At 40.4% G+C, this 15,498-nt stretch overlaps 1 protein-coding gene across 1 annotated transcript in view; it reads left to right on the top strand.

Annotated features, from left to right (window-relative positions):
* Nucleotides 1-7,199: 7,199 nt before the first annotated feature.
* The window catches only part of LRRC72 (leucine rich repeat containing 72), a 31,321-nt gene continuing 23,022 nt past the window's right edge, over nucleotides 7,200-15,498 (top strand). Inside the window, exons 1-2 of the mRNA XM_067561677.1 lie at nucleotides 7,200-7,247; nucleotides 11,120-11,193. Coding sequence (XP_067417778.1) covers nucleotides 7,215-7,247; nucleotides 11,120-11,193 — 107 coding nt within the window. The 5' untranslated portion in view covers nucleotides 7,200-7,214. The remainder of the gene's footprint in view (nucleotides 7,248-11,119; nucleotides 11,194-15,498) is intronic.

Below are 15,498 nucleotides of genomic sequence, written 5' to 3'. Positions count from 1 at the left end.
TGAATTTTAGTAGGGGCTACCTGAGGCTGTGTGGAAGTTGCTTTGAGTTGGCATTGGGTCCATTTCTGAAGCCACTTTGAAATGTCTAACTTTGTTTTTAGCTGTTAGGATTTATCTGAGCCTTGTGGGCAGTTTTGAAGGTCAGTGAAAATTCTTTAAATTTTTTTGAGGATATTCTATGCTAGAGTTGTTTTTGTCACTTGAAATTTAATAGAATCAGCAAAGAAAAACAGTTCCAACAAAGATTAGGAGTCAGGTTTTGTGGGAGGAAAGACTGCTTACTTCTCTTGTTTGGCTGTGATCTTGCTGGGAAAACCTCTTACCTGGAAAATCCACATTCTTGCTAATGCTGGCTCATATCCACCCGTGATAGAAACATTAGGGGCCATAGTGAAGATGACTTGCTAGCTTATTGCTGATGTTTTTAACAGTGTGTGCTTTAGACCTAGTCTGAGGGAGTTTGGATGGCCTCGTATTATATACTTGTAGTTGCAAACAACCCACCTCTACTAATCTCTACCTGTACAAATGATCAAATTAGATTTTGTTCAATTGTAATTTTGAAGGAAAAAAAGACATAGGGCTAGATTTTTCAAAGGAATTTAGGAGCCTGATGATGCAGATAGGTGCTCAATGGATCATCACAGTTCATGTAATGATCTCAGTATTTCTTCTGAGTATTACTATAATTTCTTCTGTTCTAAATTATTCAAGCCTTTTCAAAAAAGACAATGGCATTTTGAAATAAGTGGGTGGTCTTGATATACATTTTTAAATATCCAAGTAGATCAGGGAGCATATCAACAACAATGTAGGTATAAGTACTTAATGAAAAGTCTTTCATGTATATTTCTTTTCCTTATTTATTAATTACATGGGAACTTCTGTTGTTATGACTATTAATTATTTGTATTACAATAGGGCCTAGAGGCTTTTTGCTAGGTACTTTACAAATATAAAGTAAAAGATGGCTCTTCAGGGCAGAGACTTACATTTTAAATAGACAAGACAGACAAATGTTGGGGGGGGAAACAGAGGGATGGAGGTGAAATGACATGCTTAGGGTCACACAGAATATCAGCTGCAGACCTGGAAAGAGAACCCAGGTCTCCTGACTCCCAGTCCAATGCTCTACCCACTCAAATCAATATCAACTTAAAAAAATATCAGGACTATTCAAATAAAGGCTGAAGGTTTTATTATTTATAGTACAAACAATCTGGTTACTGAAGATCTGATCCTGCACTCACTGAAGTCAATGGGATTTGGCCTTTGACTTCAATGAGAGCAGTATAAGGCACTAGGTTTCATTCAGGGTAAACAAATACTCATGTTTAAGGAATGACTCAATTTAGCCCAAGACAATGTTTCAGTTATTAAAAATATCACTCACTAAACCTCATTTTCTGAATGTCCTTCCCAGCTATTGAGCAAATAATTGCTTTCTCAGAACATTTTGCTGACAGTTAAGTTTCAAGGATTGCATTGTGCCATCAGTTTTTCAGTGGGACTCCCCATGGAAATCAATGGGGAGGTGTTCTGAAAAAATATGACTACATGGTATGCCCCTAAACTAGCAATTGTCTGAATGAGATTAGCTAGGCTAACTTTATGTATGTTAGGGCCTGCAGTGCGGGCAGTCCGACCTAATGGCCAGAGCCCAGAGTAGAATCAGTTGGGGTCAGGAGTCATGTCAAGGGTCACAGCCAGAGTTAAGGCCAGGAAACATCATGCTAAGAAGTGTCCAATCAGCAGGCTAGTCAGCTGACCCTGCTGAGTCAGTGGTATAACCCATTTGTTGGGGTATCAGCTGAAGTCCCCTCATCTGGCCTTACAGCACTGTGTAATAGAGGATCAGACTCTTTCCTGATAACCCTTCAAGCCTGGGTTCAAGAGCTATAGCACCTGATGCTACCTGCTCCTCCCCCTGTGGGTGGGTCACAGAGCCAGGCTTTTCAGTGTGATCCCTGTGGAAGGCCTGAATTTTTGCAGGGGCATGAATGTGATGAGATGGCTCCAAGAGTGTTCTTCAGGCCCATAACCTTCCCAGTGATTCAAATACAGTGATGTTCTGTATAATTGTGACTCCAGGATGTCCTGAATTATGTACTTTTTGTGGTCCTGACTTCAGGGCTGGGAACAGTGGACATCAGCTGGAAAATGGATTTTTGGGAAAAGTTTTCAGGAAGGATATTTGAAATACTGGATGGATCTTCCAGGACTGAGGGAGCTGCAAATCAAATGCCACTAGATTTTTTGTTGAAGAATGCGTAAGGGCCTGTGTATTAATAGTCCAATGTATGCATAGGTTGGCTAGTCTGTAATTATTCAGTGGACAGCCAAACTTTCTGACCAACCTTCAGAGGTGGGGCCTCTTGGTGGTATTTGTCAATGTGACATTTGTAAGCTATTTTGGCAGCTTCCCAAGTGTTCTTTTAGGTTAGACTGGGTCTTATGATCAGTTTGTACTAGATCTGAGGTATGAGGGACTGCCATGAATGAGGGGACAGAGGGATGGAACCATGGATTATAAAAATCATTGGAGTAGAAAGGACCAAAGTAGGTAGAAGCATGGTCTGTATTATTATAAGTGAATCTGGCTAATGAGAGTAACACAACCCAGTTATTTTGGAAACAGCATAGATGCAGTCTGTGATAAGATGATAGGAGAGGCTATGGAGGCAAAAAACATGTATAATTAGGAGTTGTGTAGTAATTTCCATAGTCAGGAAGCATATGCATGGTATAAAATGTGCCATTTTGGGGAGTTGATCCACTATAGTTAGTATAGTGTTATGTCCTTCAGATTCTGATGGTTCCACTCTAAAATCAAGGTTGAAAGGCTTGCTTCAGGAAGTCTTAGTCTGACCAAAGGTGTCGTAGAACCTGATGTAGAATCAGATCTCATCTTCCATCTGCAGCCACCAGTGAGTGGGCTACTGCATGCCAAGTCTTGGATTGTTCAGAGTGAACAGCTCAAGAGGTGTCACCTTGCATGTGCCGCACCTCGAGTCATGGGGGAGTGTCAGGGCTGTGGAGATGGTCATTAACATAGAGAAGAACTCATTGGTCCAGGAATAATGGCATAGGGCAGTGCTAGGAAGGATGATGATGATACAAGCTTTACAAAATGACCATCAGGGAAGGCTACTCGAAGAAAGGTAAGGAAATCAGGTGACACAGATCCACAAACAAAATGGTGTGGTTTCCAATACTGTAGAAAGGAATAGTTTTGATGACCCAGTGGTCCTTTCAAATCCTGGTATCTACAGCATGATGAATCTATTGGGTTGGCCTGGCAGTCTTATGACAGTAAAATGTGGATGATCTAAGCTTGACCTGGGAGCCAGGTGCTGTTATCACATGAAAAGCCTGAGCTGCTACTGTAAGTCAGGAATAGGGAGAGCCTCTTTACCCTGTTGTGACAGAATATACTCCTGCGTTCACACCCTACATACTATTGTAATAAAGTTTATATAAGATATGCTTTGTGAGGAATTATTTAAAAACTCATAATTTGCTGATCAAAAATATCATAACAAAATACATGTACTAGCATTATATGTGAAATTATAAACATAAAATGAGATTACGACTAAAAGTATGTTTTCCAGATAAGTCTGGGGAGCAGTCAAACTCTAGTAGTCAAAGTAGTTCATCAGAGACAAAGGGAAAGGTGACACTTCCACCAGATGTAAACAAGGTAGATAGACCATTACCTGCTAAGTGGCCATTCTTTGGCAGGAAAGCAGACAGGGGCAAAAAAAAATCTACATCTTAGCAAAGAAACAGCATAGAGTTTCCTTCCATACAAACTGCCTGTTGCCTTACTCCCAGCTGGCAAAGGGGGAACAAGACTATAAAAAGAAGAGGCAGACATCCCAAGACACCCCTCTCTCTCTCTGCCCATTTCACTTTCTGCACCTGAAAAGACAAAGGAAGCTGCCATTGGACTCTGGAGAGGAGTCCTAATCTAGAGTTTGGTCAGTAAAACTGCTGAAAACATGGGGTGAGAGAATTTTGCTTTGAATCGTATATAGTTAAATTAGGCACCAGTAAGCATTTTATCTTTATTTTTCTTGTAACCATTTCTGACTTTGATGGCTCATTAATTGGACTCACTTAAAATCTCTTTGTAGTTAATAAACTTGTTTTATTGTTTTATTTAATCCAGTGTGTTTAAATCAAGGTTTCTGAATAACTATTTAAAATAATAAAATGGTATGTTATTCCCTTAAAGGAATAATGGACTTAATATATTTGTACTATTTAGGAGAGGGCTGGACAGTACAGGATGTATAGTTCTGGGGAAAGAGCTGGGACTGCGGGTGCGGCGTTGGGGTTACCCTGCAGCATAACCAAGGCTGGTATGAGACAAGGGGTGACTGGCTGGCTGCAGCATACGAAGACATAGCTGGGAGTGACTTACATACTGGAGGCTGTTTGTGAGCAGTCCAGGTTGGCGGCAACATCAGCAAGGCATTATAAAAGGCACCCCAGGTTACAGGTAGAGTGACATAGCTAATTATTGGTCTGTCACACACCCATCACACTTGTTACAATGGTAGCATGCTTGACCACTTGCACTACTTGTGCATCTTTCCAAAGGATGCAGTAGCAGAGTGGAAGTTAATGCTGTTCGGAGTAGGATAATGGCGTTGTTAATAGGGAGCGTGTATGGCTTGTTGTTGCAGCTGCATATTAACATAAAAACAAATACAGACCCTGACCTCTTTTGTCATGTTTGGAAATGTAAGATCATTTAATAGCACCCACAAGTGTGCTAAGCAATTATCACAATACGCATAAATAAGTCACTGCTATGAACATCTTAAAATATAAGTGACGGATCCAATAATAGAGGAAAAACATCCAAAGGGAAGGGGCCAGGCAGATAATGGATGTAGGAGTTAAGGTTATATGTATTCATTATTTAAAATACTTGATTTGTTTTTAAAAGTGTAAATATACTCATTTCAAGTTCAAGTTCCATTTGCATAAGTGAGAGTTGTGCCTGAATAAGGACTTCAAGGTCAAGGCTGGAATGACTAATTCTCCTTAGATTAGCATCTTCACATTAGAAGTGTGTTCAATAATCCAACTGCTGGAAATTTCAATTTACCATTATAGATGAAAGCATGGCTCCCGTTTTTGATTGCCCATCTCCCCTTACAGAGTTAAAAAATGGTAGCTTTGTTGTGTTGATTTAAAACTTGTTTTTCTGTGAAATCTAAAATGAATAATGGTCTTTCTATGTACCTGTTTGCCTCTGAAGCATTTCCTCAGAATCAGTATGCCATTTCAATCCAAGTCCCAAAATGTATGTTAGCAGCTAAAATGAGTGTTGCTGTTATTTATATACTCTTAAGAAATATAATTTTTCTTACTTAAGATTTTCATTTGTTTAAAGCCACCTGGGTGGAATGGAAGCCACTTGCAAAAATTTTCTATGACAACTTCATTTATGCAATGTATGTGTAGCTCTGCCCAGACAACATACACACTCCATTCATTTTTTAGCGGTCTGAACAAGACATGCACATAATTAATTTCATGAGTGGCATTTTATATATGCATTTGCATGCAAAATCCTTATTCTTTGTTAATTGCACATGATTTATAATACCTATTTCTGTTAACTCCATATAACTAAAATTCTACGTATAATTCCAAGTCTTCAGACAGATTTTTATTAGATCAAACATTTTCCATTGTCCCGCACATACATACACATGAGACAATGGAAAATGTTTGATCTAACTGTAATATATATATAGGTCTCTGGAAATGGCCTTATGCTATTTTTCACTCAATGTATGTAGTATAAATGGTAGTAAAAATACAACATGGCAACAGCTGCCTAGACATGTGGAAGTCATAAATATTTTGAGTTGGTTTAAGGCCTGTGTTAAATTGAATGCATTTTATTTCACAGCAAGGTACATGTTCAATGAGCTGGACACAGAATACATGAATTAAGATGTGCAGGTGATTTGTAAGTTGCAAATCAGTAGTGTAAGTGGTATAAATCTGTTGTAAATTAAGGCTCATAAATATTTGTCCAACTGCCCGGAACACTAATGGTTGCTACTCAAATGATGACAGAAATATAGGGCAGTCAAAAATATCCTGTCTTTCAAGATCATAAACCACCAAAACTCAGTAGATCCAAAGATGATGCCAAGCTTTTTCTATTGCTCTCAGGTTTTCCCTTCCCTGAGGTCTCAGACCAGGGCATGTTAACTTTAATACCTTTCTTTCTTTCTTTCTTTCCCTCTTTCTCCCCAGCTCTTCTAATGCTCAGACAATGAACTTGGAGACGGAGAGGTCAGATGTTAGAGGCACAGGCTCCAACCAGGAACATAACTCTAAATGAGATTAGCTATTTGAGCTGCTCCCTCTCTCTCCCACATAAACCCCTCTAGATCTGCCTTTGATTCGTGGCCACTGTGGAGGCTCAGGATGCCTCTCTAGCGTTAAATCTTGACTATTTCTTTTAACTGAGCAAACAGGCCAGTTTTATCACATTGTTTAGTCCCCACTGTCCTCATGTCTGTCACAAAACCCCAAACATCCCATCATTTCACTGCCCACACCCTCTACTACTATCACCATGAGCTAGGCCATCCCACAACCGATGTTGTCCCTATCACTGTCACTCCCACACCATCCTCTTGCTGTCACCACGACCCACAGCATCCCTACAGGTAATACCGTCCCCATCCCTGTCGCTCCCACACCGTCCCCTTGCCATCACCACGACCCACATCAGCCACGCCAGTATGAAAAATCAGGAGGGGGGTGGAGGGTAACGGGCACCTATGTAAGACAGCCCCAACTATCGGGACTGTCCGAATACAAGGAGGACAGCGGGTCACCCCACCTCCCCTCTCCGTCACCCCCACAGCCCCGCCACTCCCACAGCCAACACCGTCCCCGCCGCTGTCACTGCCGCCCCCTCCCCCCACCCCCGTGTGTTCCCGCTGAGTGAGATTCTAAACTGCGCGCGCGCCCCCGTCATCCCCTCCCCCGCCCAGCCCAGTCCGCTCCGGCGGCCCAGCCCAGCCCAGCCCGTCCCCCCCTTCCCGTCCCAATTCCCGGCTCCCCGATCCTCGACCCCCGTCCGCGCTCCTCCCCCTCCCCCCGGGCTTTGAAGCCTCTTTGCCCTTTCCCCGCCCCCAGGAGCCCCGGTCGCTTAGGAACAGGAAGCTAAAATGGCGGCTAGTGGCAGCGGCGGCAGCTGGCAGGTGAGCCTCCGCCTTCCCCCCTCCCGTGCCCAGCCCATCCCCACCGGGGTGCGGTCGCCGAGCCGCTAGTCCCCCTCCCCCCACCCCCAGCTCTGCATAACCCTGCTTTGTATAGCCCCGAGGGAGTGAGGCAGTGCTCCCCCCAGCAACATCCCCTTCCATCTCGTCCCCCTTGGGGTGCAACAGTGACCCACAGTAACCCCCCCGTCCAGCAACCTCTGCTTCCCATCTCCCTGGGGTGAGAGACAGTGACCCCCACCATCCTCCACCTCCTCCCCACTGGGGTGAGAGGGAGTGACCCACACAGCAAAATCACCTTCCAACCCATCCCTATTGGGGTGGGAGAAACACATGCAGAAAATCTCCAGCCTCTGCCATCTCAGCCTATTAAGACTGCCTACTCTTCCCATATCCCATTGTATCTCTAAAGGGAAAGAGGTTTTGATGCATCCAGCAATTTTCCCTCCATCTCTTTCCTACAAGGAAAGCCTGTAAAATAAACAGCAACATGTCACCTCTCCATTTCATCCTCAAGGGGTTAGAAAGAAACATACACACAACTAGTATAATGAGATATCTTGGAATATCAGAAATGTCCCAATATTGAGGTCACAGATTCAGTCCCACTAGTTTAATCAGGCAGCTGGATGATCAGCTAATAAACCTCATCCATATGTGTGCTCTCTTTCCTGTCTTTGCCTCTTCCTTGTAAAATGTGCTAGATATGTATGTTGCATTATGGTGCTCAATAGGGGTTGTCCTATAAACTGCGTTTTGATAGTGAAGAGATTCAACAAGGAAATATCTGGCATGGAAAAGCTGCAAATCAGGGCCCTGTGCAAGCACAGCTGGAACCCCCATCAGCAGAATGGGCGGGAGGTTGTTGCAGCAGTAGGACCTGGATCTAGATTCATCAGGTTCTTGTGGAACAGGGAGGGCTGGCTGTGAAAGGGAGGGCTACATGCCTGAAGAAGAAGGAGGGAATGTGGAAGGAGGCTGAAATTTGGGATTTAAGGGAAAGAAAGGAACTTTCCGTAACTTTCTCCAAGATGTCAAAACTGTGTTGTGCATATGTTTCTCTTACAAACAGTTGTCCTGTGCAGTGTGTCTGATTTGCATTTTTAAAACATCTGATCATTGTTACTGCTGCTCAGAAAACATTTTTTATGAAATACGTTTTCCATTTTTCATCAAAATTTCCAGCCAGCTCTAATTACTCTACAAACTGCAAAATCCTCCAGTCCCAGAGAAGGAATGTCATAACATGCCCATATTGCCATATGTCAATGTTCCCAAATAATTGGGCACTCTGTGTATATGCTGAGAAAATGTTCCCAAGAAATTTTGTATTCCTAAAGTAAAATCAACATAGAATCATAGGACTGGAAGGGACCTTGAGAGGTCTTCTAGTCCAGTCCCCCACACTCAAGGCAGGACTAAGTATTATCTAGACCATCCCTGTCAGGTGTTTGTCTAACCTGCTCTTAAAAATCTCCAATGATGGAGATTCCACAACCTCCTTAGGCAATTTATTCCAGTTCTTAACTACCCTGACAGGAACTTTTTCCTAATGTCCAACCTAAACTGCCATTGCTGCAATTTAAGCCCATTGTTTCTTGTCCTATCCTCATAGTTTAAAGAAAACAATTTTTCTCCCTCCTCCTTTGAACAACCTTTTATGTACTTGAAAACTGTTATCATGTCCCCCTCAGTCTTCTCTTCTCCAGACTAAACAAATCTAGTTTTTTCAGTCTTCCTGCATAGGTCATGTTATCTAGACCTTTCATCATTTTTGTTGCTCTGGACTTACTCTAGTTTGTTCACATCTTTCCTGAAATGTGATGCACAGAACTGTACACAATACTCCAGTTGAGGCCTAATCAGTGTGGAGTAGAGTAGAAGAATTACTTCTCGCATCTTGCTTACAACACTCCTGCTAATACATTTAGCTTGTGATCCACTATGACCTCATATCCCTTTCTGCAGTATTCCTTCCTAGGCAGTCAATTCCCATTTTCTATGTGCACAATTGATTGTTCCTTCTTAAGTGGAGTACTTTGCATTTGTTCTTATTGAATTTCATCCTACTTACTTATTTGAGACTATTTCTCCGATTTGTCCAGATCATTTTGAATTTTAATCCTATTCTCCAAAGCACTTGTAACACTTCCCGGCTTGTATCGTATGCAAACTTTATAAGTGTACTCTCTATGCCATTATCAAAATCATTGATGAAGATATTGAACAGAACTGGACCCAGAACTGATCCCTGTGGGACCCCACTCAATATGCCCTTCCAGTTTGATTGTGAACCATTGATAACCTACTCTCTGGGAATTGTTTTCCAACCAGTTATGCACCCACCTTATAGTAGCTCCATTTAGGTTGTATTTCCCTTGTTTGTTTATGAGAAGGTCATATGGGACAGTATCAAAAGCCTTACTAAAGTCAAGATAGACCACATCTACTGCTTCCCCCCTAGTCACAAGACTTGTTCCTCTGTCAAAGAAAACTATTAGGTTGGTCTGACATGATTTGTTCTTGACAAATCCATGCTGACAGTTACTTATCGCTTACTATCTTTTAGGTGTTTGCAAATTCGTTGTTTAATTATTTGCTCCATTCTCTTTCTGGGTACTGAAGTTAAGATGACTGGTCTGTAATTCTCCATGTTGACCTTATTCCCCCTTTTTATAGATTGGCACTATGTTTGCCTTTTTTCAGTCCTTTGGAATCTCTCCCATCTTCCATGAGTTTTTGAAGATAATCACTAATGGTTCAGATACCTCCTCAGCCAGCTCCTTGAGTATTCTAGGATATATTTCATAGGCCCTGGTGTCTTGAAGACATTTAACTTGTCTAAGTAATTTTTAATTTGTTCTTTCTCTATTTTAGCCTCTGATCCTACCTCATTTTCACTGGCATTCATTAAGTTAGATGTCCAATTGGTACTAAACGTTTTGGTGAAAACTGAAACAAAAAGATCATTTAGCACTTCGGCCATTCCCACATTTTCTGTTATTGCTTTGTAAACATCTATGTTTACTATATACAATAGATAGATTTTAACTTTCTACATGTTTTGGACCATGCTAATCTCATATATACTTTACTAAATGATATACATAGGTTTTTAATTATTTAGAAGTTTTGGACCAGACTAGTTTCAGACACATGGTGTACACTGCAGTGTACAGTAAAAACCTTGCTAATTCTCCCATATTAAACATATTAATTCCGGCAGAAAATCCCGTGTTCTCCCCTAAGTTTTAGCAAAGTCCTAATAGCCAAGAGTCATAATGATGCTTTATGTTGCTAAGACTTCATTGCTTTTATAAAATATAACATGGTAATTTAGTATACCATGAAAAATCACAATTAAAACTACATTTTTCAAAATAAATGGACAAGTTACATTTTGTGATTGAGTAGTTGTTTTTTAAATCGTATTTAATCACTTAGGTTCCAATCCTGCACACATTTATCTATGTAAATTAATGCTCATCGTGTAAAGTTAATCTGCATATGTGTTTACAGGATTTACACTTTATTAACCTTCAAGATTTGATCATCTGCCAGGATCTGATGGTCATTGGCAAGAATGGGATTTTAGTCTACCCCAATCCTGTCCTTGAGAATGCAGTGATGTTTTTCCCCAGATATGTAGCAATATATCTATTTAAAGAAACAAATATGACAAGGATAAGAAAAACTGGAGTAAGAGTAGCATAATTTTAGGTGTCTTATTTTTATTAATTTAAAACAGAAGCTTCCAGTTTCACATCTGTTTACATCTACTTTAGACCTTATTGTCATTGCTTGCAAGGTTTTTACTCACAGGGATGAAGTCTGACAAATTAATTTTTTAACAGGCGATAGAAAGTCAGCTAAAGATATGTGGCTTTAAGAGGGATATGGATGTCTCAGTGTTGTACCTTGCTGGACAGTAAGTACAATTTTTATTCTAATATAGAGGGGTTTTGTAGTTATTAGATCCAGATGACACAGTGTATATTAGTTTTTTGTAGTGCTATGTATGTCATTTATGTTTGTGAAAGTCATTTATATATGAAGTACATAGTGAATCATACACAACAGATTGTGGACCAGGTATAAAAACAGAGAAATAGTGAAAAATTGCTGACATATATAGATGAACTAAATTCACAGCTAAATAGTTAACTGCCTCAGCCATCAGTGTAGATCTAGCTCTAGCAGTCCAGCAGTGCTTGAAGGTACATGAGTTCATAGAACTCTCCATGAACTTCCAGCACAGGGAGGAGAGAAATCAGGCTCAATGGGTTACTCCCTGTCTGCCTGAGGGCTGGCTTGTAAGTTGGGTGGTAGAAATAGCAATAAGACAAGCACAAGGTGAGAACACAGGAGTAACCTTGGCTCGGAATGGCCAAATATCTGACCTCACTGAAGGACTCCCCTGTTGTTACCAGGTAACAGCAAAAGCAGCTAGAAATTTATTTGAAGTTACCTGCATTTCTGTCTGTATGTTGTCCATCCTTCACTTCCTACAATGGCATTCCCAGGCATGAGAGCAACCCATGTGAAGAGGTAGCCACTGATGTCTAGAGAAGTAATAGGATAGCCATAGTGGCTTCTTTTACCACCTACTGACATGGACAGAGGTTGGTGGGGACATAGGACATTGTCCCCCCAAACTGGATATGTCACAGAGGCGACACATAGGGGGATGCCCAGATTTTTCTCGCTTTTATTTGGCCCCGCTTCTTCCCCATGGAGGAGCATGGGAGGGCGGCGGTGACACCAGGCACTCTGTGCGTCCAGGTCAGTTTTCCCACATGACTGTGTAAGGGGAGGGCAGGAGAACAGCTCCTGACCTTCACGGTACAGCCCAGGTTGGGAAACTGACCTTGATGCACAGAGCGCCTGACATTTCCAGCCCTCCCCTATCTCCTAAGGGGGCATGGAGTAACATTTGGGGTGTGGGTGAGCAGCAACACCAGGCGTTCTGTATATCCAGGTCAGTTTCCCCACCTGAGATGCATGAGGGCAGGAGAGCAGCTCCAGATGCCTCGCAGCAGAGCTCCAGCTTCCCACAGTTTCAATTTTACTAGCTGCCCCAGAAACACAGGCATCTAGACATAGAGGCCACATTCTAATCAGGAACATTGTAGCAAGTGAACATAAAATCTGAGCTGCTTCCCAAGTGTGCAGTGTCTGGTATTGACAGTGTCATGCCCAAGTGAGGACAGAGTGAGCGGGGAAGGTAAATTGTGAGTGGAATGTGCTTGGGCATATTGGCAAAGGGGACAGGGTTTAGTAGTGGATTTGTTTGATGTGTGCATTGCATGTTTATGTATCTCTAAAACCTGGGAGACATGATTCATAGTTACATGAAAGTGCTTGGTTCTGTTCAGTCAAGAAATTGTTTTTATACTAATGTTGATTTTTAAGTGGTAGCTGGTAAATATGGCAAATTAAGTTAAAACAAAAAATTAAGGGTGATTAAATAATGAATGTAAACTCTTTGTGATTTCAATGACACTTCAATTTAAGTACTACTAATAATGGTGAATCCAGAACTTAAACCTATACCTATTTTAATAGTTTTAAGCCCCTTCATATATAGAAGTAAAACTATGCCTGTGGTTTTAACAAGTACCAGAGATTTAGGGGAGATGGGAAGGAAAGGGAGAGAGGCCACAGTAGGTGGGAGGGGGCAGAGATACCAGGAACATGAGGGGGAGAGGAATGACATGATTAGGGTGATATGTGTTAGTATGAACATTTTGACAGGGTGCCATAAGGGATAGGGTGTGGAAAAGGGGACACTTAAAAGTTGTTTAGCGGCTCGCTTTGAATTTCTGATTAAGACTCCATAAATTGTTGTACCCTTTGCTAAAACCTCACAATTGCACCTAATAATATTGACACTGTGCTTATCATGTGTACATAGCTACGTTAGTGTAATAACTTATGGCCAGTTTTTAAAAGGTATTTACATGTCTAAAGATACAGATATGTGCCTACTGGGATTTACATTGATTGCCCAGATTGATTTTAATAGGATTTAGGTGCGAGGAGCCAGATTCAAAGGGATTTAGGCCGAGATCCTCAAAGGTATTTAGGCTCCTAACTGACATTTATTTCTGTGGATGTTAGGGGCCTAAATACCTTTGAGGATCTTGGCCTAGGTGCTTTTGATAATCTGAGCCTAGGTGTTCAGCATTTATCTATAACTTTGGGTGCCTAAGTACTTCTAAAAATCTGCCTTATCTCCTAAATTGTACTTGAAAGGCTCATTCCCTGAATTGGATCTAAAAAGCTGTGCTGCTGTTTGAAAAGAAAATCTATTGTACATTTATTAAAATATGTAAGTTAGAGAGAACTTAACATATGGAAAGTATAAATAAATAAAGATCTGAACTGTTAGAAAATAAAATTAGTTTAAGTATAAAATAATGGGAAAAATTAGACGATACATATATGATTATAGAAAAAGTTGTGTGATATTATTTTGTATTATTTGAGTAATAGTAGGTAATCATGTAGTTAAAAATTATTATGCATACATATAAGGGGGTAGAGTTAAGTCTGTGCATGTAACCTTACCACTTGTGTTTCTTGATTTTGGAGTGATAAATGTGTAACCCTAGTTCTCTTGCAACAGTTTTTGCTCTGTAATAAAAAGAACAGATCAGATATAGACATGATCAGTATGCACAGAAAGGGATCGTTTTCCCATCCCAGTTTATGCAGTCCTTGAACTTGCCAGTCTTAGTATCAGATCATATACCCTTAGTGTCGACTTGATGTGATGTTCTCCTGGCTAAACTAAGAAGATGAAAAAATAATCATTAAAATCTGTCAAACTAGAGGAGATGACATTATATTTTAAAAGCAATGCTATTAAGGAGACATGAAAAAAATTACTTTTGGACACCAAAACCTGGAAAGGAATGCTGGAGGCCAAAAAGGATGAGTTTGTAAAAGACATGCAAAGGCTGGAAGGCATATGTAAAGGAACAGGCTCTTTTAAAACGTGAAAGGAATTAATCTCTACTTGGGGCCATTTAAATGCCTTAGTACCAGAAAGAACAGAGCAAAATTTGAGATAGTTAAAATGAGCATATGATTAGACAGGGAAGAAAGTCAATTAAAATGTATTTTATAAAATTAAGCATAGAGCAAGAAGCACAAACACAATTCCTCTGCTAAGAGTCAGTAAAGGAGAAACTTCAGTTTGATAGGCTGTGAAATAATGCAGGATTTGATAAATAAAACCATATAAAAGAATCATATAATAGCCCTGTAAAAGAGTAGTATAAATATAAAGACCCTGATCCAATAAATACATGATTAACTTCACTACTCTGAATAATCTATTTGCTGGTTACTCACAGTAGTAGAGCATATAAGTAAGTGTTTGCAGGATGAGGTCTATGGATTATTTTAAGGAAGCCTGATATACCAAATTAACAAAGGACTAGCAGTCTATATTAAATTATCTAGTTTTCAAAGAAATGGAAGCATAAAAGCATAAATCCAGAAACCAGATTAAGGATATGTTTACACTTTGAGCAGGGGTGTAATTCCCAGATTAAGGAGACATGCCTTCTAAATCTGATTGAGCTAGCACAATAAAAGGCCACAGCCTTGACGGTGTGAGCAGCTAGCTGCCCCAAATACATACCTATGATCTTGGACAGATACATACTCAGAGTATCTAGCCTCTTCCATCCATTGCTACATTCCTATTTTTAGCACACTAGCTTGATTAAATCACTAGCTTGATTAGAGCAGGGAATCACAGCTCAAAGTATAGATGTACCCTTAAGTGGGGTTTGCTCCAGCAGATTATTTTTAAAAGCAGGACTAAGCAGAGATGCCTGTTCTCGTCTTTCCTCTCCTCTTTGTCCTGGATATGGAACAGTTTGCATGGAAGATTAAAGAAAAATCAAATACTATATTTTACAGTTGGTTCATAAACAAATCAACTGGTACTTTAGGCTGATGATTTGATGTTAATCATTTCTAATCCTATTGCTTCCTTACCAAACACAGGTCCCGATCCTGCAATTTGATCAAGTCCATGAAATAGTTTTTAGATTTATAAAAACAATGTTAAGATAAATAACATAGAGAAAATAAAAACCCTTTATAGCAGTGAAAGATGAGGGAGAAGCAAGAATTATTGGGTAGCTCAATTTAGGTTTTCTGATTAGGAAAGATTATTGTGATTTATATTACACTAGTGATCTGAGTCCCCTACATA

Source organism: Emydura macquarii, unplaced genomic scaffold, assembly GCF_026122565.2.
Source record: "Emydura macquarii macquarii isolate MOO-44397 ecotype Brisbane River unplaced genomic scaffold, CSIRO-AGI_Emac_v2 contig_2422, whole genome shotgun sequence".
In the NCBI taxonomy this organism is placed as follows: Eukaryota; Metazoa; Chordata; order Testudines; family Chelidae; genus Emydura; species Emydura macquarii.
Note: the sequence above shows the minus strand (reverse complement) of the source record. Positions and strands in the feature narration are given on the sequence as shown.